The sequence below is a fragment of the Tenrec ecaudatus genome, chromosome 1 (assembly GCF_050624435.1).
Source record: "Tenrec ecaudatus isolate mTenEca1 chromosome 1, mTenEca1.hap1, whole genome shotgun sequence".
Lineage (NCBI taxonomy): Eukaryota > Metazoa > Chordata > Mammalia > Afrosoricida > Tenrecidae > Tenrec > Tenrec ecaudatus.
The window spans coordinates 311,538,447-311,563,974 of record NC_134530.1 but is presented as its reverse complement, the minus strand read 5'-3'; the positions used below and the strand labels follow the sequence as shown (position 1 = coordinate 311,563,974).

Sequence of the window (25,528 nt, the reverse complement as noted above, 5' to 3'; positions counted from 1 at the left end):
CCCCAACTTCCCTCCACCCTCCCGGTATCGCCACTCTCACCACTGATCCTGAGGGGATCATCTGTCCTGGATTCCCTGTGCTTCCAGTTCCTATCTGTACCAGTGTACATCCTCTGGTCTAACAGGATTTGTAAGGTAGAATTGGGATCATGATAATTGGTGGCGGGGGGGGGCAGCATTTAAGAACTAGAGGAAAATTGTATGTTTCATCATAGCTGCATTGCACCCTGACTGGCTACACTACACCTTGCTACACTGCACCATTGTTGCTACACTGCACCCTGACTGATGTCCAGTTGCCTACAGATGGGCTTTGGGTCTCCATTCTGTACTCTCCCTCATTCACAATGATATTATTTTTTTGTTCTTTGATGCCTGATACCTGATCCAGTTGACACTTCGTGATCACACAGGCTGGTGTGCTTCTTCTATGTGGACTTTGTTGCTTCTCAGCTAGATGGCCACTTGTTTATCTTCAAGCCTTTCAGACCCCAGATGCTATATCTTGATAGCTAGGCACCATCAGTAATAAGCCAATTTTCAAAAGCAGATGATATAAGTGTGTTATTCTGCGTATGTCAGGGTAATCCTGCCCCTAACACATCATCACAGGTCCAGTAGGTGCAATTTTACAGCGATAATAAGTAAAGATTATAGTACAGTCATAGAGAGCAAGAGAGATAGAAGAGAGATTGAAATAATGGAGTCAGACACATTTCATGGTAGCATGCTCACCTCTGCCCCACTTGGTGGACCACGAGGAGAGAGATATTTAATGCTAACCAAGGCTTTTATATTTTCAGGGAACATTCAAGCCCCCTAATTACAGGTGAAGACATACATCACAGTCACAGGAAAGGGTTGTGCTATAGGTAATACAGTAATGTGAGGGGCGTGATCTAGGAACATACACACAATAGGAAGGGGAGGGATTGGGGGCATGCATGTGGCAAGATGGGCGGATCCTAGATTCAGGATGGCAGCCTAACATTGGATGTCACTGAGCCTGTTTGACCTGTTCCCTGGCCCCAGTATCAGTAGGGTGTGAACTCCACTTACAGGAACCAAATGGATGACTGCAAGTCTTTAGGGAGAAGTAGCCCATTGTCCTTAGCAGCAAGGAGCAGGCCTACCCCTGGCGGGAGTAGACTGTAGTCTGTCAGTTGGCTGTCTTCAGGGAAGTAACTTAGCAATTATGACCTGCAAGTAGCGTCCTAAGTCTAGCATATTTAGGGGAGATGACTTGGGAGAAATCTTTTTGTTTCCCACATGGGTAGCCTAGAGAAACCAATTCATAGACATGGATATATGAAAGAGCTTTATATACAAGAGCAATTGAATATTGAGAAAACATCCTAGCCCGGTCCAGATCAAGTCCATAAGTCCGGTATTAGCCCATATGTCCAATACTAATCTATAAAGTCCTCTTCAAACTCACAAAACACATGCAATGATGCCAAATGCAGGATGATCGCAGACCAGTGGGTGGGAAGTCTTGTGGATCCAGTGACAGCGTAAGCATCTCAGTGCTGGCAGAGCTCTCCACATGACTTCTGCAGCTCCGAGCTTCTGGCTGCCATCAGCCTGTCTCCATGTGGCTTGTCAACAAGAATGTCTCACAGTGTGTGTGTTCCCTCCTCCAGTGAGCTATTTATCTCCTTAGCACCTCCCAATGAGGTCATCAAGCTGTGACCCAAATGACAGGCTAAAGTCCACCCCTTCACTCATAAGTTTCAAATCAACAGCAGATTATGTAACTACCACAATAAGCATTAGAAATTGAAGTCGATTTTCCATAATTCAGAATCTTGCACAGTCAGAGAGAAACATAAAGTCATTTTTCTTCCTGGTAACAAGAGTCACATACTTTATTTCCCCCTCACCCTTACCTGGTCTTTTTGCCTCATAGATATGGTGGCACCTAGAGGTTCAGTAAGAGCCTCATAGTCTAGTTGGTTAAGCTGTGGTTTAACTCCCCAAACTGCAAGGTCCGCAGTTTGAAATAGAGATGAGGCTTTCTAATCCTGTAAAAAGTTACATTCTTAGAAACCCACAGGGGCAGTTCTACCCTTTCCTACATGACACCGGAACCGCTCTGAAGTGGAATTGACTCAGTGACAGTGAGTTTGATTTGGAGAAGTGGTGCTGACCATGAGGTGAAAAGCTACATGGAAGATGGCTAGCCCAGGATGACAGAAGGAACGTCCCTCCTTGGGCGGTACCAATAGCCCAGACAGCTTCGCCTAATGTTATGGATAGACGTGTTAGGTTCGGTCGAGTCAGTTCTGACCCAGTGATCCTGTGTGTAACAGAAGGACACGCTGCCCGGTCCCTTGCCATCCTCACAGTTGTTCTTATTCAATTATTCTCATGTGTGGTGTCTGTCATTACAACCACTGTGCCAATCCATCTCATCAAAGGCCTTCCTCTGGCTCAGTTTCCCTCTTCTTTACCGAGCATGAGGCCTTCTCCAGGGACTGAGCTCTCCTTACCTGGATAAAATTCGGTCCGACAAAACAGGTATGGTGAATGTTCGTATGTAGGCCTGGGTATGGGTTGTTTTGTTATCGTAATAAGGCAGGATTAGCCTAGGGCGTGTCTTCAGTCCGTTTCCTTGAGATATAAAAGTAAACAAGCAAGAGAGTAGGCAGAGATGTGGGAAGCTTGTTGCCAAGCCACACGGATCTCTCCAGGGAACCAGGAAACAGAGGCTGAAAACACCCAGAACTTCCCCGCGAGGGCGGGCAGACCCGAGCAAGCTTTCCTCTTGAGCAAGAGCCCTGGATTCAGACTTCAAGCCTCTAGAATTCTGAGAAGATGATTCGTGTTTGGGAAAGCCATTCCGTTGTGCTATTTCTGTTATAGCGAATACATACGGCGAATGGCCAAGCGAACAGGGACACCCAGCCTTCTCGCGTGTGGGTTTCAGACACTGTCCCTCTCTGTCTGTTTGAAGCTGTTCTATCACAAAGGAGTCTACGTCGGTTTCAGTGGTACCTCTCCTCCTTACCTCACCTTCAGATCAAGCCTTAGAGCTCCTGGGAACGGATCTGGAGATGTTTTAAAGCTAGGATCCTTCTCTCTCCTGTTTTTAAAAAAATTAAATTTATTTATATATTTTTTTCTCTTTGTTTTCCTTTTTGTTTGTGGAATATAGTGCATACAAAGAAAAACATATTTTAGTCAGTTGCCCAGCCCCTCTCACCAAATCAGTGACAGTGTCCCATTAAACCCCTGCTATAGGGGATTCTTTCCCCACTCCTCTGTGTCCCTCCTTCCTTCCCTGTTCCTTCCCTCCCCCATTGTTGCAGGTTCAAATAAATGACAGCCTCTATCGTGTCTTGATAATTTAGATGAGGTTTTATTTGGTTATAGCTGGACTGCTAGGATCTAAAAGCGATTTTTTGATGGTGGTCCCAAAGCCACATTGCAGTTCATCTTTAAAGGCAAAAAACTCATTTATCCTTTGTCTAAGACTTAAGCAAGCGTAGACAGAGACAGAAAACAAAATGCTATTATTCTTTAGGGATAGGGAGCGACACGGGGTACAGCATTGATTATAAATAACATTCTGGTAACTTCAAGAAGAGTAAGCATGCATTACAATATCAAAGAAACAATCCCAAAATTGACTATCACATTCTGGTTACCATAACAAGATTAACTACACCACTCATATTACAACATCAAAAGGACAATACTAAAACAAACGCTATATTGAAGAATAGTCAAAACTAATTGTAGTGTCCAGAACCTGGGTACATGAGAGGACATTCTAAAATCAATCACTATTGGGACTTGCTGAGATGGGAGGGGGAAGGAGGCAGGTCATTCAGCAGCTAAAAAATGGAGTTTCGTTTGCTAGTCTGCCTTATATTCTTGCCACCACCACCCTACCACCCGTCGACCCTGGCCTCATTGTAGACTTTGAAGTCTTGTCCTTTGATGTGAAAATCATTTTTATTTTTTCCCCTTTACAATAACGGTGTCATAAAATGTTTATCTTTACAGGATTGACCAACTTTACTGGGCAGAGTAGTCTCAAATTTTGTCCATGTCTTAATGTGTTTGACAGACCTTGTCCATTGTATATCAAGGATGCATCATACAATGGATCAAATAGAAAGAAAATGTGAAAATGATGATGGCAACATATGTACAAATGTGTTTGACACAATGGATATATGTATGGATGGTGATAAGAGCTATAGGAGCCCCCAGTAACATGAATATTTTTTTAAAGAAGGATGCATAATACTCCATTGTATGAATGCACCAGTTTATTTATTCTTCTGTAGTTTGAGTTTTCTATTGTTTCCAACTTTTTGATATTATAAATATTACTTCAATAAACATAGGTGTGCATTTATCTATTTGTGTTTTTTCTTTATTTCTTTAGGGTATATACCAAGTAGAGAGATTGCGGAATCATAAGGTTTTGTATTTGCAATATATATTTTAAAGGAAGTGCCATACTGATTTCCAGCATGGTTGTGCTATTCTGTAATCTCCCCAACAATGTATGAAAGTTCCAATATTTCCACATCCTCTCCAGCATGTATTATTGTCTGGATTTTTGCTTTGTTTCAATTTGCTAAGAGTGTCTGTGTGAAGTGGTTTCATTGTTGTTTTAATTTGTATTTCTCTTATGGCTAATAAATGAAAGCATTTATTCATATGATTGATTGTTGACTGCCTGCCTGTCCTCTTTAGCAAATCCATGTCTTGTGCTCATTATTCTACTGTATTATTTATATTATTCTTAAGATGTCAGAGTCTTCTTCAGATTTTTGAAGTTAGTCCTTTATCTGCCATATCATTGTTAAGTATTTTTCCCAATTTGTGGCTTTTCTTTTGTTTTGTTGATGAAATATTTTGATGTACACATCTGTTGTATTTTTAGAAAGTCCAGGTCTATTTTGTCTTCCATACTTTGACATTTTAAAATTATTATTATGTTCAGTACTGTATTTATGGCTTCCATTAGGACCCTTAAATTTATCCCTATTTTTTCATTGATGTTCTTTATGGTTCTAGGGTCTATATTTAGGTCTTTAATCCATCGTGAGCTTGTATTTGTATGTAGTATGAAGTATGGGACCTGGTCATTATTTTGTAGGAAGATATACGCTTTTTCCAGCACCATTTATTGAAAAGGTTATCTCATCTGTGCCCCCCCCCAGCTTAATGTATTTTAGTCCTTTATCAAAGATCAGATGTCTGTATGTACTTGGTTATATTTCTGGGTTCTCAACTCTAATCAACTTATCTTCATGTCTATTGTTGTACCAGTACCACGCTGTTTTCATTACCATGGCTATGAAGTTGGTTTTACTATCTGGGGGTGAAAAACCTTCTACTTTGTGTTGTTGCTGGGTTTTTTTTTGTTTTTTTTTAAAATTTTTTTTGTTGTTGCTGTTGTTTTTAAATAGCATTTGTTTCTTTATTTTTTTTCCTTTTCATATAAACTTGGTGCTTAGTTTTTCCATCTCTTTGGAGACTTGTGCATGTATTTAGATTGTAATTACATGGGATTTATAAAGTGTTCTTGGTCATATTGACATTTGCACTGTGTTTTATCTTCCTATCCAGGAACATGGGACATTGCTTCACTTGTTTTAGTTTCCTTTAGAAGGGTTTGATCATTTTCTTTGATTAGTCTTTTGTTCTCTGGTAATATTTACTCCTAGATATTTTAAGTCTAGGTAGTTTTTTAAATTGGTTTTGTTCTTTTAATTTCCTTTTCAGTGTCATCTTCTTTAATATATAAGAATCTAACTGATTTCTGAATGTTGATCTTATAGCCTGCTGTGTTGCCAAATTTTTTAATTAGTTCCAGCAATTTTTTAATTGAAGCTTTGAGATTTTCTATGTAAATATTATATCAGTTTCAAATAAAGAGATTCTTTGTTTCCTCTGTGTCAATATGGATGCCTTTAATATTTCTTATGTCTTATCTCTCTGGCTAAGACTTCCAGGACCACACTGACTATATGTGCTGGTAAAAGGCAACCCCATCTGGTTCCCTTTCTCAAGAGTGCTTTCACTCTCTCTCTATTAAATGAGATGCTAACCATTGGTTTCACATATGTGGCCTTTATTATGTTGAGGAAGCTTCCTTCTATTCCTATTTTATTCAGTGTTTTCATCAAGAAGGAATGCTTAATTTTATCAAATGTATTTTCTGTATGGATTGATATAATCAATGGTTCTTATCCTTTATTTTGCTTATATGGTAGATTACATTGTTTGTCTGTCTAATGTTAAGCCATTCTTGCATAACTGGTATGAATTCTCTCTGATCCTAGGATTATTATTAGTAGTGTGTTAGTCTGAGTTTGACTAGAGAAACAAATTCATAGACACTTATGTGTGTATCAGAGAATTTTATATCAAAGAGTACTTGTATATTAAGAAAACATCCCAGCCCAGTCCAAATCAAGTTCAGAAGTCCAATATTTTCCTACATGTCCAATACCAGTCTATAAATTCCTCTTCAGACTCACGCAACACATGTAATGATGCTGAATGCAAGATCATGGACCAGTGGGTGGAAAGTCTTGTGGCTCCCGTGGCGGCGGAAGCAACCATCTCAGCAATGATGTGGGTCTCCATGTGTCTTCTCTAGTTCCAGGGCTCTGGCTACCTCAGGGTAGCTTCATGTATCTTGTGGACAGGAATGTCTTGCAGGGAGTGTCCATTTGTCCCACCTCCAGGGGGCTATTTTTCTCCGTAGAGCCTCCAAATGAGCTCTCCAAGCTTTGACCTTATGGATAGGTTAATCTCCACTCCTTCCCTCTTAATAGTCTCAAGTTGACACCGATTATGTAACTGCCACAGTAGTACTTGTTTAATTCTGTTGGCTAAAAGACTGTAGCTCTTTATTAGAAAGCCTACTCCCACAAAGCAGCTGGTGGTTTTGAACTGCTAACCTTGTGGGTAGTATAACCCATTGCCTAGTGTGGCCTGCTACATCACCAGGATTCCTATGACATGGCTATCAAAATTCAAACCAAACTCACTGCCATCAAGTCAGTGCTGATGTATGTCAACCACCTGTGGGTTTTTGAGACTGTAACTGTTTACAGTCTCTGTAACTGTAACAGTCTTTCTCCCACTGAGCTGCTGGTCATTCAAACTGCCAACCAGGCTGATCACAGTCCAAAACATAACCATTAAGAAATTTCGCTTCACCACATGAAAATAGTGCAGGACCAAGCAGTATTTTGTTCTTTTGTAGCTAGTCTTGCTATGCATTCAAATTGACTTAAGGACACCTAACAAAACAACCTCTGAGGAAATTAAGGGAAATAGATGTTATGCTCGACACTAAAGTCCCACCAGCCAAACTTTGAACCAGGGTGTGCTCTGAAGTAAGGGATGAATGTGACTTAGTCAGTATCCTTGAAGAGAGGGGGATGCCAAATAAAGTTGCTTTGAGGTGAAGCTTCGAAGGACAAGTAGGGATTTGTCAAGTGAGGGAATCGAGTGTTTGCCCAGGGAGGCCTTGGGACAAAAGCCAGGTGACCAGGTGATGTAGGTGAGATGCCTTAGATTGGCTGTGAACCAGGTGAGCTAATGGAAATCTACCCAAGGGGTGTTAAGATGTTTTTTGCTTCCTCATATTGATTGGAAAACAAAGGCTAAATGTGCTTCAAACTCTCCAGGAGTGTGTCCAAACAGTGCCGGGAAATGTGCATGCGCATTGAGTCTGCTCGCTAGAGGACCTTGTGGTGCGTGGGGCCCGCAGGGAGAAATGGGTTTCTGTGTTGAGAGTTCACATTGCTTACCCGAGGACTCATACATCCAGTACCCACGCCGTGTGACAAAGAGGGTTTTGCTACGTATTTTGTGCCAGTACGTACATGTTTAAAAAAGAAAAAAAATTCTTTAAACAAAGAAATTGTCTGTATTCAGGTTCTAAGCAAGACTCCCTTTTGGGTCAGCTCAAACACAGATCTACCTGGAAGCAGTACCTAGCAGTAGAGTGGGGCAGGGGTGTGGGGTGTAGACAGAGGAGGAGCAGTCAGTCCGCTGTCTCCAGCTGCAAAGTATTGCCATATCAGGTGACTCAAGGTGTGCCTTCTGGGCATTCAAAGAGCACATGAGCCTGTCGCTGTTGCTCCAAATGTGGTCGTCTTAACAGCCGTCAATGAATTGAAGTCCCGTGCGGGAGGAGCCACCGCGCTGTGCCCCCTCCCTTGCCTCACTCTTGGCCACACTCCACTCTGAAGTCACAGGGAGCAGGAGGGCAGAGGTGACGGCACTGGAGATGGAAAGACGGTTCCAGGTAGTTTGAAAGAACCAGTAAGGTTTTGATTTCCCCGAGTTTCTTCATTACTGGTTTATCCAAAGACTTCCTATTATCCAGCATCTTATTAAAGCACGTACAAAAAAGTCATAGCACATACCAATGCTATCTCAGTATTAGCTACTATCAATTATTACATTAAGCATTGGATTAATGTGGCTATGATGATTATTATATCAACTGCCACTCCTGATACTCTTTCCCCGGTCTACCTTTTTCTGTCCATAGCTTTGAAATTCTGATACTATATAGATATTAATGTGTATTATTTGCTGCCTGTCTTCCCTGATAAAAGGTAAACACAAGGGGCATAGCAATTTTGCCCTTTACCCAGGATAGTCACTAAAGATGGCTCCTTAACTTCTACAAGAACCAGAGCCAGAGTGATGATCCCTTGGGGTGGGAAGAAAATAAATCCCCTCTGTGTCCCCCTCAAGACCTGACGCCCTAGCCTCTGTGCTTGAGGCTGCGTGACTACGGTAGGGTGCCTTTGGGGAGCCCTGCTGGCATCGCGGTAATGCGTCGCATTGCAAACCACCAAGTCAGCAGTTCAAAAATACCAGGCCTGGTGGCCTTTGTAGTTTATCATCAAGGCAAGCTATAGCTTTGTCAGGCCCACTGCAGATTACCTATCACACCAAACACGGGCTGGCAGGATGGAAGTCCACTGCCACATCTTCCCCTCATTTCCAACTGAGTAACATTCCCAATCCGCTTAGAATTGCTTATTCAGGCTTGGCACTAAGCCAGGCATGTTTTATCTCTAATGTTTTAAGTCAAGTCTCTTGTGTCTGCCCTCCCAAACTTCCAAAAATTCCCTTTCCTGCTCAGAATGAGTGACATCAAGCATAGCAGATTTTTTTTTTCCATCCAAAAGAGCAGAATCTCCATTTTTCCCCCTGTGGAATTTGAGACACACACGTTTTAAAATTTGAATTAAAACAGTATTTCGGTACACCAAAGCTCAGCTGTGTATGTTTTGAAATCTTGTACCCAAGACCCATCATCCCAACTATTTAAGGAAATCCAACATAAAGAGAGAGAGAGAGAGAAGGGGAAAGGTGAAGGGAAGGAGGGAAGTAAGAACAAAAGCTGGTAATTATTGACCTTTGATGCGTTTGTGTCTTTTACTAGCGGAGAGCTTCGTGTGGCCCAAAGACAAGCCCAGGACTAAACATTTTAACCAATGTTACCTCTTCAAGGTAGTTCAGCGTGCTCACAGAATTGGTCTAGTTCACGAGTCCCATTATTTGTGCTGCTGTCCTGGCCAGCAGGGCATCTACAATGTGGACACCTGAAAGAGGGACTGGGAATGAAGGTGGGAAGGGCACAAGAAATGGAGGCAAGACAGGAATCTGATCAAGCCTCACTTATTGAGTTGAGAGCAGAGATTTAAATAGCCAGCGAGGGTCTGAGACCATTACGTCACATGTAAAATAGGGTACAGCTGAGGTACCAATAGTCGTGCATCTTTAAACAAGGAAGGGATGGCGGGCAACTGATCAAACAGGTAAGTATGCTAATGAAGCATTCCTGGTGAGCCTGTGGGGGGAGATGCCATCAGACATGTATTGAGCAATGAGCATAGCAGCTGCTAGTGAAAGAGCACCAAACCTAGCAAGGGTCAGGGCAGCCACCTTCTGGCGGGAAAGGAACAAAGGGCAGAAAAACCTCTGGGCAGTTTGTATGGCGAGAGTAGATTCAATGGCTAAAATCCAGGGTGGGGAGACATGCAGCTCCCGACATGCTGCTACATCCCTTCTGAGGCTTTAACAGGGAGACCAGGACATGAACATGGACAGCAAGCTGAAGTCAGTTCTTTTTATTAATTATTTTACAAAAGGGCAATGCAGGTCTTTAAATGAACGGAACCAAGTAAGTCTTATTCCCTGACACCATCACCCCCACCACCCCCAGCAGAATTGAGAAGTCACATTATTTCACCCCCTCCTCAGAAGGTACTTCCATTTCTCTGACCTAGAATGAACCCTTAGCACATGCGCTTATGGAAAGCTGATGTTCAGAGTCCAGAGTCATTAAACCACAGCCAAGAATGTCTTGCCAGGAAGGTCACAGGCAGCTGTGTACTCGGCCCAATTTGTTTTTCTGCTTAGTCATTCAGGACTGTGCATGCTGAAGGTTTGGGAAAGCAAACTAATTTGTAATCCATTTATCGTAGGGTTACTCGGACTATCTGGCAAAATGCTGGATTTTACATATTCTTCCAAAACTTAGAAAACTCAAAGTCAAGGGTATTTGTTAACTTTTATGCTCACAGAGATGGGCTTCGAGGGCCAATTCAGTGTATGTGAAAAAAAGAAAGGTACTTCTTATTAACCTGTTGGAGAACTGCAGACACAATGAAACCCATTGTCATTTGTTTTGTTGTGGTTGTTGATTTTTCAAATCACTTGTGAAATCCCCATGCTTTATGAGAGCCCAACTTCCACCAAAGATTTCAGTGAATCATTACATTTCCTCAAGTGCTTTTAGAGGGTTAAGAGTCTTATAAATTAAATATGTCAAATATAGATATAAAAATAATAAATTAGATATATCCCAGAGCCACCTGCACTGAGAGTTTCCTGTGTGCCAGGTGCCCTACCCGGGGCTGAATAAGCATGGCAGACCTGTAACCTTCACGACCCCCTGCAAGGCAGTGGTATCACCATCGCCCTAGAAGGAAAGGGAAGGGTATGGGGTTCAAATGTGGGATTCAGTGCTTACCTCCAAATCATACAGTCAAGAAATGGAAAACGGAGAGCCAAACCTGGGTTCTGCCTCCAGAGACAGCCCCATTTGGAGCAGTTTACTGGCATGACACCCTGTCTGGGTCGAGTGCTATAGAGTGTTATTTCAATGGACCATCATTCCATCTTCATGTTATTTGACTAGTGGGGCTGCAAACCACAAGGTCAGCAGATCAAATCCACCAGCCTCCCCAGCGGAGAAAGAAAAAGCTTTCTACTCCCGTAAAAATGTACAGCCTCATGGAGGTGGGGGAGAATTGAAGGATGTATAACCCACCCCTGCCCACCATGGGGTCCAACTACAGAAATATTGGTGAAGGGATATAGCGGATGGTCTAAGATATTGAGAAAAAAAAAACCAGACAGATGTAATTTATCAAGGGTTGACAAGTGAAAGGGTGGTGGAGGGAGGGAAAAATGAGGAGCTGATACTAAGGGCTCAAGTAGAAAGATAGTGTTTTGAAAATGATGAAAGCAACATATGTACAAGTATGCTTGATATAATTGATTCATGGATTGTTATAATATCTGTAAGAGCTCCCAAGAAAATTATTTAAATTAAAAAAATTATTTTCAGCTTCAATAAACCACAGCAGGCAGTTCTCCTCTGTCCTACAGGGTCCCTGAGTAAGAGTCCATGCCAGCGATTTTGTTGTTTTTATGATCAGAGTACAGAGCTAGCTGAAGAACAAATCAAAGACTCTACAAATGGTGGTGACAGGCCCTTGGCTGGGATTCCCTTGCTTAGTGGGTCTCCAATGAAAGGGGACCCAAACCCACCATATATTCAATACTTTAATGCACCCCCTTCCATGAAGATGCTGGGATTTAATCTGATAGGCAACGATCTGCACATGTACAAATTGATACAGGAAATTTTCTCCTAGCATCAATCCCCATGTTCACTGTAAACAGAGCTCAATCAATTAAGAGATCAATCTAGACCCAGCAACAACTTATGGAATGCAATTCAAAGTTGCACTCATATCAAGAGTATTTTAAATTCTATGCCACTGGGAAAAGTATTGATGTTATCAATGCAATCGCCTAATACTCCAGGGGAATAATGGACAATGTTTTATTTTTTGTTACTTTGGTTTTGTTGTGGTGTTTTGTTTTTCATAATACGACTGCCAAAGAACACCAGAATTGTTCATAACCTGTGGACCCACAGATGGATCCCAGGTTCCCACTTAACTCTAGCCCCAATCTAAGAACATGGCCCTGCTCAATACTCATCTTCATGAAATGATCACCAAAGACTAGGACGCTGCAGCAAGCTGTCGTGAAGAAAGCAGATGGTGCCCAGATATCCACTGGAGTAATGTCTGGCGTCTTAAAGGCTTGTATTTAAACAAGCAGTCATCTAAGTGAGACGTCAACTAAGTTCACATGCAAGAAACACACCAGCCTGTGGGATCCAAAGATGACGATAACAAAATCCAAATATGACAAAGGGAAAAGTATCAGAGCTGACCTTGAAAACACCCAATTTGTAGACGGCCATAGTGGGAGGTCCACATCCATCTGCAGAGAGAGCATCTGGTCAGATGAAGCCTCTGACAGACCCCCTCAAGCCACAGGCGAATGGCTTGAACAGCTTCACTGTCAGACAAAGGTGATGGTGACTTTGATTCTGGTGGATCAAACATGGCATAATAGGATCCTCAACTAGTTGACCTCGCTCATAATCCAACCTGCATTTGCACGAGGCTCAGTGTTCCTGGAGAGAAATGTCTCCTCTGACTTTTTAATTATTTGCTTTCTTACTCTTTATTTATATTATCCTTATGTTATTATTACTTCCTTCTTGTCATTTTGTCTTGCTTTTTATTGTTCCCATTGGGTTTCCCAGGTTATGAAGCATAGAGACAATAACTAATGCATAGAGGGGTGCATAGAGACAATAACTAATGCAGTGGATTATCAACGATGTGGAGGGGGAGTGGGGAGGCTGGATAAGGAGATGTGGAGAGTGAATGTTAGGTTTCTGGGGTGAAAAATACCTTGGCTTCCGATGAGAAAGGATTCACCCCTAAGCCTGGTTTGTGATCCAAGTGGGTTTTTATAAAGGGTAGAAGAAGTAGTGTTACCGCTCTTTTAGAATTTGTCTAGCAGGTTTTCTGGTTTTCCCGGAAACCCGCCCCCCCCAAAAAAAAATAGGGTAGAAGAAGTTTCAGGTTTTACACAGGCATCCTCAGGGCACCTCACACTGAAATGTGGCCACCTGAAGCCAGAGAAACCTGAGGAGCAGCTGGGAAAAGAAGGAGGTGATCTTAAAGTTTCAGTCTTTGGGGGCTTTCTGCTGGGAGGCGTGGTCGATGGTACTGGTTCACCCCATTGACTGAATTAAAACCACCTGGCCTAGATTGGGGTCCTCCCAAGTATACTGGCTTCCTGTCTCAAAGGCCTGAATTTGTGCATGCCCTTGAACCTTTATCAACTTCCAACTTCCTGTCAGGGGGGAGGGAGGCCTTGACACACACCCCCTTTCTGCCTCTAGCTACCCAACACAAACAATAAAAGTGGGAATTCCAGAACTGCATATTAAGTGTTGGAATTCTAAGTGTATTTATACTTAGAAGTGCAGACCAATCTGTCTTAAAGCTTAAAAGCATCATGTGTAAATAAGAGTAATAGAAACAGCCTTTTCCATAACAGTTGTAACATTGACTTTGGCTGGTCTCTTCTAACATACTTAGTCCATGTATGATTTATGTACTGTGTTTGGCAATACCCTTTTTGGAAATATAGCCTGTATTTGTTGGCTCTGTGACAATGTAGGGAGCTGAAGTTACTGGTATGATCTGACAATATCAGAATGTTCCAGGGCATGGCTCCTGACTGGGACTCCCAACACAGTGATCTCCATTAAGGACCCATTCGGACAAGCCTCTGAGGGAGGGAGACTGCCCCTCCCTAGCCTCACTGGAGGTGGGTGGAGGATATCTACCTTCTAATACATTGCCTGAGAGCAAGACTATTACCTTCCCCGGTCAAAGGCCATAAGGAATTCAAAGAAAGTTTAATCCACTTGAAGAATTGCTGCAAGTGGACTTTGGGCTTTCACCATCACCCATGTCCTTCTACAAACGAGGAGTTCAGAATGTAAGCTCTAATACAGAAGGAACAAACCGGTCTTGGAAGAACTTACATGAGAATGTTCCTTAGAGGCAAGGTTGGCTAGACATACCTCGTGGACTTTGGACGAGTTAGCAGGAAGGACTAGTCCCTGGAGAAGGACATCATGCTAAGTTAAGTAGAGGGTCAGCAGAAAGGGGACACCTGTAAGAGAGTCACTGACCAGTGGCTCCAACAATGGGCTCCCGCATCAGGGCAGTGGTGAGGAGGGCCCAGGCCCAGGCCGCGCTTCCGTCTGCTGAACAGAGGGATTGCTGTGAGTGGAACCAACCTGATGTCCCGTGACGGCAACAACATCCTGCACAACGGAAATACTTCGGGAGCACACCAGCTTTTGCATTAGCCACTGGTTCATGGGGGTTTGCATCCACCCCAGCAGTGCTATGGAAGAAGGGCCACAAGAGCTAGGTGTTTCAGTAAAACTAGTCCTAATGAGCAGTTCTCTTCGGTGACCCATTGGATGGCCATGAGTTGAAATAGACAATGACAGCAGTGTTACACAACGTTGTTAAGGTTTGGGAAAATGAACTCGGTTTTCTTTTAAAAAAAAAATCATTTTATTGGGGCTCGTACAGGTCTAATCACAATGGACATGCGTCCATCCATTATGTCAAACACATCTGTACATTTGCTGCCATTATCATTTTCAAAACATTTTCTTTCTGCTTGAGCCCTTGGTATCAGCTCCTCATTTGCCCCCTCTCTCCCCCCTTCCCCTCCCCCATGAACCCTTGCTAATTTATAAATTATTATTATTACTTTGTCACATCTTACTCGCTCCCTTCACCCACATTTCTGTTGTCCATCCCCCCAGGGAGGAGGTTATATGTAGATCCTTGTAATCAGTCCCCCCTTCCACCTCACCCTCCCTCCACCCTTCCGGTATCAACATTCTCACCATTGATCCTGAAGGATTATCTAGCCTGGATTCCCTGTGTTTCCAGTTCCTATCTTTACCAGTATCCATCCTCTGGGTTAGCCAGATTTATAAGGTAGAATCGGGATCCTGATAGTGGGGGCAGGGGGTGGGGGTGAGGAAGCATTTAGGAACTAGAGGAAAGTTGTATGTTTCATCGTTGCTACACTGCACACTGACTGGTTCATCTCTTCAGTGTGACCCTTTTGTAAGGGGATGTCCAGTTGCTTACAGATGGCTCTTGGGTCCCCAATCTGCACTCCCCTTCATTCACAATCATTTCATTTTTTGTTCTTTGATACCTGATACCTGATCCCTTCAACACCTCATGATCACACAGGCAGGTATGCTTCTTCCATGTGGGCTTTGTTGCTTCTGAGCTAGATGGCCACTTGTTTACCTTCAAGTATTTAAGATCCTACACACTGTATCTTTTGATAGCTGGGCACCATCAGCTCTTCACCACAGTTGCTTATGAACCCACTTTGTCTTCAGCGATCATGTTGGGAAGGTGAGCATCAAGGACTGCCAGCTTAAAAGAAGAAAATATTCTTGCATTGAGGGAGTACTTGAGTGGAGGCCGAATGTCCATCTGCTACCTTAATACTAAATATATGCACATAGAGTTATTTCCCCATCCTCATATATAAATATATTTACATATGTACATGCCTTTATTTAGACCTCTATAAATGCCCATTTACCTCCTAATTCTTTCCTCTATTTCCTTTTACTTTCCTCTTGTCCCACTATCATGCTCAGCCTTCATTAGGGCTTCAGTAATTCCTCTCGGCTACATTACCCTTGATCCCACCCTACCAGGTCTCCTACACCCTCCTCACCACTGATTTGGATCACTTGTTCCCTTGTCCCTGGGTTTGGTAACACCACTTCCTTTCCATACACATCCCCCTCCCTTCTATCCCCCCTGGAACTTTGGTCCCATTGTTTTCTCCTCCAAATTGTTCATCCAGCCTATCTTATTTAGACAGACCTGTGGAGATAATAATATGCACAAAAACAAGACAGAGCAAAACATAGCAACAAAAGAAAAGAAAACATCATCAACAACAAAGAAAAGTTTGCAGTTAGTTGGAGGACTGCTTATTGACCTTTGAGTGTTTTCCAGTAGAGCCTGATGGGGTGACAAGCCCTGGCCCCAAAGTCTATTTTTGGTATTCCCTGGGGACTTCGTTGCTCTGTTCCCCTAGCTGTTCTGATGCACACCCTTACTGTTTTGCCTCAGTGTGCCGGGATCAGATCAGGCGCAATTCCCACACTGTGTCTCCAGTGTCGTCCTCTGTGGGACTATGGATCACTGAGGGATGTCGTGTCTCATAGTGCGGCCGGCCATATGATCTTTTCTGTGGACTGGCTGCTCTGAGCAGGAATATTGTCCCCAGAACTCGATTTTCTATGGGTTACTGGAAGCCTTTCTTTCTTTTCCTACTCAAAAGGAAGCTCTCTAGTGACATAAAATCACCTTTCCTCCCTAATTTTATTTAAAGAATCAAAAGCGATAATAACTTGGAAAGATTGACTTTCAAACTTCACAGATTTCCAGATAGTAATGTGTTAGTCTGGGTACTTTAGAGAAACAAATCCACAGAAACTCATGTATACGAGGGTGTTTTATATAAAGGGTAAGTGCACATCAAGAAAGCATCCCAACCCAGTGCTGCGCAAGCCCAAAAGTTCAACATTAACCAATTAACCCATAAGTCCGACATCAATCCACAAAGTCCTCCTCCATCTCACAAAACACACATTATGATGCCGACTGCAAGACGAAAGCCGAGTCAGTGAACGTCTCACAGCATCTCAGTGCTGGCAGGGGTCTCCCATGGCTGCTTCAGCACCAAGGGCTCCATCGGGGTAGGTCCATGTGGCTTCTCCTTCGGGATGTCTTGCAGGAAGTCAGCCTTGTCAGTTGAACTGGCTAAGGCAGCTGCACCATGGTCCGACCTTCACAAAGCGAGAGACCTGAGAAGTAGAAAGGTGAGGCTCACAGAGCCATTTATCGCTCCGTCCTTCAATTAACCCCACATGTGTTTATCAGCCAGGTTGGCACTATAAACTACCTCAGGAATTAAAGATGTACTTATCAGAGGCTGGTGTGGTTCCTCTGCTCTGAGTCTGGCTTTAAACCCAATAAAGCTCTTAAACTATACTCGGTCTCTGCTTGCTTTGTTTATTCATTGAGTTATTCATTATAACTGAAGTCAAAAGTTACTCTATCTTGGGTGTTCATATCGCCCTTGATAGAGGAAGGCTATGTTGCCAAACCGACAACTATTTGGACTCCTACCGAGTAGACCAAAAAATAAAAAAAGACTGGAGGGAAAGAAGGGGGCTCTGATCTTTAGAAACACAGGCCTCACAGTATTCACACACACAACACCCACCCCCGGGGATGCCCCCAAAGCCCTCGGAAAGAAGAAAACACCCCACTGTTTCCTGACTCTGTGTGGCTGCCAACCACAAGACTGGTGCTTAAACCCACGAGCTGTTTCACAGAAGTAAGATGAGGTGGTTTGCTCCCATAAAAATTTCATAATCTCAAAATCCCTATAGGGTCAATATGAGTCAGAAGAGACTCGATGGCAGTGGATATGGTATTCTCAAAGGCCAGAGAAGATCAGAATCATGAATCAATTCCCTAACTAATGATTTATAGTCAATGATTTGACCATAAAGCCATAACTCAAAATTCTATCATTGCTACCACTGGGTACACAATTACAAGTCTAAACAGAATCTAAAGCAGAACAAGAAACAAAATTGGGCAAGGATAAGATAGATGAAGCATTGTTTTAGGGTCCACGGGAGACCCCAGTCTCAAACATCATTTAAGGAGAACATTTACTAAGCCTTAAATGGGAAAAGACAAGAAGACAGAGAAACATCATACAGAGGAGGAAGACTATTCGCACAATGTTGTGATGTCATCCAACAGTTCTCAGAGATTTAGAGACTTAAAAAACAAACCACCTGGGAAAACAAAGGAAGCGGTCACAAAAGCATAGTTAGCAGCAAATCAACACATCACAGATTCGACTATAGAAGGGACGACTGAAGCAGGAACAGGACTGTGTACTTGGGTTTAGGAAAGCTTATAGGATTGATTCAGGGGCCTCCAACTAAGGTAGTCAGAATTCCACTCACCATCCATCAGCCTTAGCACATTCCGGCCTTTAGCACTTCTCCCTGACAGGCTAGGGGAGTGACAGTAAGTCAGTCTCTAATGCTCTCTGCCTAGGGGCAAAATCATTCATGCTGCTAGTGGCCAGAAGGAATTCAATGAAGGCTGAATTTAAGGAAACACTCAAATGGATTTAGGGCTTCCAATATAGACCCTGGAGGCAATGTGATTAAACACTGGGCTGCTAACTTCAATGTCAGCAGTTGGAAACCACTAGTCCCTCTCAGGGAGAAAGACTGAGGCTGCCAATGCTGGTAAAGTCTGCGAAACTCACAGAAGCAGTTCTACACTGTCCTACAGGGGAAGCGTGAGTCAAAATGGACCCAGTGGCAGTGAGTTTGGTTGTTTAAATGCAGACCATAGCCTTTTGCAAAATCAGTGCTTAGAAATTTAAGCTCTAGTACAACATGTAAGAGCCAAAGATTATAATCAGGACAGCAATGGAGCCAAGGGAAGGTGAGCAGAAAATGCAAATGGACCAGGGCTGAACCAGGTGCTCCCTTAAGTCACATAGTTTCTATTGGTAGACAGTGTCTCATGGTAAGCCGGTTACAGGTGATTGAGAAGTTCATTAGCTTGCTGTTTCCTACTACTGAGATGAGAACAAGCAACAATGATTCCACCCAAAAGGCAAATATATATATATATGTGTGTGTATATATATATATATATATATACATATATATATATGAAAAAGGAAGAGTGGGAACAGGGGAAATATGCAAATAATCTGGACCCAATGTGTCTCATTTGCACATTTTTGGAGTAAACTGCTTACTTAGTGATTAAGCTAGTCAGTCCAGTTATGACTACTAGTCTTGAAACAGGTCCAACATGGGGTGGGGGTGGGGGGATGTAGGTGTTGAATTTAGGAAACCTCAAGAATTTGGCTGAAAAACATGCCTGACACGCTTTCTAAGGCAACTCCCCCTCAATCAGATCAAAGTCACACCATTTCTCATTAGAATTCAAGTAAAGTCCAGGTAGATAACCAACTCTTACAACTGAAACTTTAAAAACTAAACCCCCTGCCATCTAAATTCAGACTCAAAGTAACTAATAGTGTCCTGTTTGCTTTCTGAAGCTGTAAAGATTTTATGGGAGCAAAAAAAAAAAAAAAAGCCCCTTTCCCCTTCTGAGAGACTGTGGGTTTCAAAGTGCTTAAGTTTAGCAGCCTGGCTTGTAAATCCACCGAGGGGTGGGGGTGGGGGGTGGGGGATCCACTGAAAACAACCACCTTAAGATCGATTCTGTGGCCTTTCTTAAAAGTCATTTCCTAGCCTAATTACATGGTCTTTTATCATCACTCATGAAAATATTTTTTCCCATTTAATAGAAATTTCGTTTCTCTTGCGATGTTTAAACAGAGAAAGTCAAAATAAACTTCACTCTGAGCTGCTAGCACTGTGCTCTAAATTTGGTTTCAAAAACTGACAAGGAAAACTCTTTCATCTCAAAATGCCTGCCAGGAGCCAAGATCCTGAGAAAAGCCTCCTAGGACACACGCCAGCCTGCAGTTCTTTGAAAATGCAAGATTCTCCCGTGGATTGCCTGAATCTGTCTATAGTTGTCTACTCAACCCGTGGCTGATATTTTTCCAATCTCCTGGAGGTTTGTTAGTTTGCGAAACGTGTGCTTTAAATTCTGAAGGGGTAAGACTCGTGCTTCACAATCTTTCCCACAGGTTTATGGAACAGTAATTATCTCCAACCATCTATTGTTAGCTTCTAAATGGAAACTAAGGTTTTACACCAAAGGGAGAATACATCAGCTGATCCAAATCAAGACGGAGAAATCGGCATTTGGTAATATCTAGTACTCCAATGCCAAAGGGCTAAAATACTAACACTTTGTATCCAGAAGCACAGCGTTTTCTAATGTGAAGCCTTACCAGATCTGTGCACCTTCTCAGTGAAAAGAAAAAGAGAAAAGCGGATCACAGCTATTTTGTGAAGACGTGGGTGGCTCTTAAAAGAGCCTTTGGGGTGAGTCGTAGAGACGCTTACTTGGCACGTTTACTTGGAGCTGGTGTACTTGGTGACGGCCTTGGTGCCCTCGGACACGGCGTGCTTGGCCAGCTCCCCGGGCAGCAGCAGGCGCACGGCCGTCTGGATCTCCCGCGACGTGATGGTCGAGCGCTTGTTGTAATGCGCCAGGCGGGACGCCTCGCCGGCGATGCGCTCGAAGATGTCGTTCACGAACGAGTTCATGATGCCCATGGCCTTGGACGAGATGCCAGTGTCGGGGTGGACCTGCTTCAGCACCTTGTACACGTACACCGAGTAGCTCTCCTTGCGGCTGCGCTTGCGCTTCTTGCCGTCCTTCTTCTGCACCTTGGTCACCGCCTTCTTGGAGCCCTTCTTCGGGGCGGGCGCGGACTTCGCAGGCTCGGGCATTTTGAAACTAAAAACACCAGGAAAGCAGGGAGAGGAGGAAGTGCACGTCTACTACTTATAGGGCCTTTATGCTAATGAGGGATGCAAAGGAGCCTTATTTAATTGGAAGACCAATAGTGGAGCTGTCATCCATGGGCAGAGTTATGCAAATGAGGTATTGAAATGCGCTTTTGTATTGGCTGTCTGCTTCTAGCCAATCAGAGAGTAGGTTTTACTTCTCAGAAAATGCCTATAAAAGAGGCCTTCCTTTTCTCTGCGCCCGCGCGAGCCTGTTCTCTTGCATCTCTGCTTTGTACTTTTTTCATTGGATTTATTTCGCCATGTCAGGACGGGGCAAGCAGGGCGGCAAAGCCCGCGCTAAAGCAAAGTCCCGTTCATCAAGGGCAGGCCTCCAGTTCCCGGTGGGCCGCGTGCACCGCCTGCTCCGCAAAGGCAACTACGCCGAGCGGGTCGGGGCCGGCGCGCCCGTGTACCTGGCGGCCGTGCTGGAGTACCTGACGGCCGAGATCCTGGAGCTGGCGGGCAACGCGGCGCGCGACAACAAGAAGACGCGCATCATCCCGCGCCACCTGCAGCTGGCCATCCGCAACGACGAGGAGCTCAACAAGCTGCTGGGCAAAGTCACCATCGCGCAGGGCGGCGTCCTGCCCAACATCCAGGCCGTGCTGCTGCCCAAGAAGACCGAGAGCCACCATAAGGCTAAGGGCAAATAATTTTGGAAACTTAGCCAATCAAACTTTAAACCCAAAGGCTCTTTTCAGAGCCCCCATCTTTTCAAAGAAAGAGCTAAAAACACAGGATTTCAAGTAAAAGACAAAGATTAAGTGTAAGTAAGTCACAAGTCTTTAAGTCTTGCACAGATTTCAGTGTTAATGAAGCTGAGGGAGTTTTTTACATAGGGTGAGTTCTCAGTGTATACTGTGGTCAGGAGCAGAATCTGCTCTTAATTTACAAACTGCTCAGATCTTGAAGGTAAGGTAAAGTCCCTTTTAGGGCTTGTTGAAATTCTCTAATTTCTCTAGAGCTAGTACTTGGCTCAACACAAAATGTATCCAGGATCGAATTACATACAGTTCTTCCCTTTCCCAGTTTAGCCAGTTGTGCTGTTAAGCCACTTTCTAAGGTGTTTATCAGTAAGCTGGGGGGTGAAAGGTATCCCCGTCCGGACTGAAAGTACCCCAGGAAGAGAGGTTGGCATTAGACATCTGGTATACTAGCTACTTTCTCCCTAACCTGCTGGACCTGGAATCCTGTAGAAATAGGGGTGCTGGTCTCCTGGGCTTTAAAAAAAAAATTTGTTTTTAATCTTGCTAGGTGTTCTGAGAGACCTGGTGCGATTTGATTACTGAAATTAGTAGGCAGGAAGGGCGTGGGTCGGCTCATGCCCTGCCCTAGAACGCAGCAGGCTGACAGGATAGGTTGGGGAGGTGGGAGAGAAGGCACAGAAGTAGCTTTAGTCACATGCCATTGGTACCTTATTGGGGTGCTTTGCGTGGGTTCGATTTTAGAATTCACACCCAAGTATGTATTGGGAGAGTCCAAACAAAATCTGGTCTCCCCTATCACCCCCCCCCCCCACGCCAGCCGCCCACTTCCCGGAGGGTGGTACTGGAGGCTAGACGAGCTGGGCATGGCCTCCACTCCCAACCTTGGCTCCGATCCAAAAGTTTGAAGTCAACCCACCCAAACACAACACAACCATGATTCGATTGCGCTTGGTGGCGATCCCATAGAACCACGTGGAGTGGTCCGGTAGTGTTTAATGTGTCTCCAGCAGGCAGCTGGTAGGTTCCAAACACTGACCTTTCATTTAGCAGCCGTAAGCTTAACCCAATGAGCCACCAGGGCCCCCGTCATCGAAGGCAATGCTGCTGGAAAAACAACTTATCAAGTTAGACTGAGATTGTAAAGTTACAATCCTGGGAAGTAAGGCCTCCTCCCAGACCCAGTGGCCAGGCCAGTATGCTGGCCCCCCAACATGCCTTCTGCTAAGAGGACCAGAGTCAGCATGTCCTGTACCTCAGAACACTTGACTGAGTTTGTTTGTTTGTTTTGTTTGGGGGGTGGGGGATGTTTGAGTCACTTTGTAGGATCTTTGAGTATTCCCATAGAGAATTGCAGTCTCAGAAACACACAGGGTCAGCTCTACCGTGTCCTGTAGCGACACAGGCAGTAGAGTTGGCATGGTCTCTGGCAGTGAGAGAGATGAGGTGGTGTAGTGGGTTACACACTGGGCTAGGCTTGCAGCGGTGTCTCCCTAATGCCACAGCCCTTTCATACAGCGCCTCATGTGGGGTGACCCCAACCAAAGCATTATTTTCATGGCTACTTCATCACTAAGTTTGCTACCGTTATGAATAGGGAAACCCCTGTGAAAGGGTCATTCAACCCCCAAAGGGGTCACGACCCACAGGTTGAGAATTGTCCTTCCAGCTCGTGGTAACCCTGTGGATGCAGAGTGGAACTTCACAGGGCTTTCCATGCTGTGATTTTTCAGAAAGTTGAGAAGCAACTGAGTGGATTTAAACCAACTTTTCAGTTAGTAGTTGATTGATGGATGGTACCATCCTAACCACCACACCACACCACCCAAAGCAAACATACCAGACCACCACTTTCTTCAAAGATGCCTCTGAGTGGGCTCAAACTACCAATGAGTAGTCAAGGTCGTAACTGATTCCACCACCCAGGGACCATGAATGGGAGCTGGTTTCCCTCAATACAACTTGGAGAGAGGAAATAAAAAGTGGGGCAAAGTGGGAGGAGGGTGATTGACTTCCTGGGTCAAATCACCATTTCCTCCGCTCTCTACACAAAATCCAAACTCATCGCCATCAAGTTGGTTCCAACGGACCTTTTTTATAGACACATCACTCACTCACTGTCATTGAGTCAATTATGAGACTCATAACAGCTCTATAGGACAGAGTAGAACTGCCCCTTTGGGTTTCTGAGATTTTAAATCTGTATTGGAGTCGACAGTCTCATCATTTGCTCTAGGAGTGGCTGGTGAGCTTGAACCACTGACCTTATGGTTTATAGCTCAACCTGTAACCCACTATACCACCAGAACTCCTCTCATAGGAGTTTGAAAACACACTATCCTAAGAAGTTGCTTGTTCCCTCATCCAGTCTTCTCTCTTGTGGTTGACATCAAGTTTTAAGATGTCAATTATAAAATCTGGTTGTGGTGAGTGGGTGAGAGACTTTCTAGCTCAATGCTCTGTTCCGAGAGCACAATGCCTGATAGTGCCTGGCAGGTCATGGCCACTCCAAAAATACCTGATGGATGACTGAGGCCTACTCTAGATAGGTCAGACATGGAGTAGTGATTAAAATAGCATGCATGCTTTACAACACTTCAAAAAGATCTTGTGCAGCAGATTTGCCAAATGCAAAGCAGCATCATTTGATCTCTTGACAGCTGCTTCTGTAGCATTGATTGTGGATCCAAGCACGATGGATTCACTCCTGGACAAGGTTCATCTTTTCTCCATTTATCATAATGTGACCTATTACTCCAATTGTGAGGATTTTTATTTTCTTTACATTATGTTGTGATCCACACTGAAGGCTCCAATCCTTGATCTTTATCAGCAAGTGCTTTCAGTTCTGCTCAATTTCCTCAAGCAAGGTTGTGTAATCGATATATCAAAGGTTGTCAATAAGCCTTATTCCCTTCCCGATGCTGTGTTCTTCTTCATATGGTCCAACTTCTCTGATGATTTGCGACAGGATTGAATAATTACAGCGACAGGCTATAACCCAGACACTCACCTTTCTTGATTGTAAACCATGCAGTATTCCCTTGTGTGGGGGGAGGTCAGATACTCACAGGCATCCTCCCTGAGGGCCTGTGAGTTGCCAGACTGCAGTGGGCCCCACTCCCTGCTGTTAAAGACAATGGATTCCTGCAGTCATCTATTTGATTCCAGTAGGTGGGGTTTACACCCTACTGATAATGCTTCCTGTGGAGGTCCAAAGAATAGGTCAAAGTTAAGCTGTTATCCTAAACCTAGGATCTGCCCATCTTGTCACATGTATATCCCCAATCCCTCCTCTTCCTATTGCGTGTATATCCCTAGACCACCCCTCATTACTGTATTACCTATAGGACAGCCTCTTCCTGGGACTTAGGTCCTCACCTGTAATTAGGGGTCTTGCACATCCCCAGAGAATATAAATACCCTGGGCTAGCATTAAAGATCTCTCTCCCTCTACGTGAACCATCAAGTGGGACTGAGGTGAGCATGCTACCATGAATGGTGATTGACTCCATTTATTTCAATACTTCACTTCCATCTCTCATGCTCTCCATAACTTTACTATGATCTCTACTTATTGCTGTACAATTGCGCCTACTGGACCTGTAATGATGTGTAAGGGGCTGGCTTCCCCTGACACTCTTGTTCTGTTCCCACAACTGCCTCTAGATCCATGTACAGGCTCCTTGTTCTTTTCAGAGAGTTGGGGTGGTGGGAAGGACTCAGAGGAAAGCAAGGGAATCCATAGTGGTTCGTTTCCCCAGCACATCCTGTTTGGGCACTGAGCCAAGCTGGATTGTCTAGAGAAACAAATCCAGTGTCACTCATCTCTGCACAGGAAAGAGCTGTACATCAAGATATATGTATATCAAGAAGTCATCTAAGCCCAGTCCCACTCAAGTTCATAGTCTAATGCCAGTTCACAAGTCCCTCTTCAGACTCACATTGCTGCAGGCTAGTAACACAGCAAGGGGAACCGGGAAGGATGAAGATCAAGCTGGTGATGCAGTCCAGTGGCTCCAAAGCCGGTGGGAACACGAAGGGTGCA

At 44.0% G+C, this 25,528-nt stretch overlaps 2 protein-coding genes and 1 non-coding gene across 4 annotated transcripts; 2 read left to right on the top strand and 1 right to left on the bottom strand.

Annotated features, from left to right (window-relative positions):
• Positions 1-13,145: 13,145 nt before the first annotated feature.
• Positions 13,146-13,209, top strand: LOC142438321 (U7 small nuclear RNA). The gene has a single exon (XR_012782719.1). It is a non-coding gene; the product is annotated as a U7 small nuclear RNA (small nuclear RNA).
• Positions 13,210-16,731: 3,522 nt separating this feature from the next.
• On the bottom strand, positions 16,732-20,731 carry LOC142428046 (histone H2B type 2-F). 2 transcript variants are annotated; one of them, XM_075533198.1, is made up of 2 exons: positions 20,327-20,731; positions 16,732-17,101 (listed from the first exon to the last, which is right to left on the bottom strand). In XM_075533198.1, the coding sequence occupies exon 1, from the start codon at positions 20,714-20,716 to the stop codon at positions 20,336-20,338; it is 381 nt and encodes a 126-aa protein (XP_075389313.1). In that variant the 5' UTR covers positions 20,717-20,731; the 3' UTR covers positions 16,732-17,101; positions 20,327-20,335. The 2 variants fall into 2 exon arrangements, with proteins under 2 accessions (XP_075389313.1, XP_075389316.1); XM_075533201.1 differs by having other exon boundaries at positions 16,732-17,083.
• A 304-nt stretch (positions 20,732-21,035) lies between these two features.
• On the top strand, positions 21,036-21,541 carry LOC142437619 (histone H2A type 1). The gene has a single exon (XM_075540717.1). It carries the CDS (start codon positions 21,037-21,039, stop codon positions 21,427-21,429), a length of 393 nt encoding a protein of 130 aa, XP_075396832.1. The 5' UTR covers position 21,036; the 3' UTR covers positions 21,430-21,541.
• Positions 21,542-25,528: the final 3,987 nt, after the last annotated feature.

What these genes read in the sequence shown, in the direction of transcription:
- LOC142428046 (XM_075533198.1), bottom strand. Translation starts at nt 20,716, where the DNA reads ATGCCCGAGCCTGCGAAGTCCGCGCCCGCCCCGAAGAAGGGCTCCAAG.
- LOC142437619 (XM_075540717.1), top strand. Translation starts at nt 21,037, where the DNA reads ATGTCAGGACGGGGCAAGCAGGGCGGCAAAGCCCGCGCTAAAGCAAAG.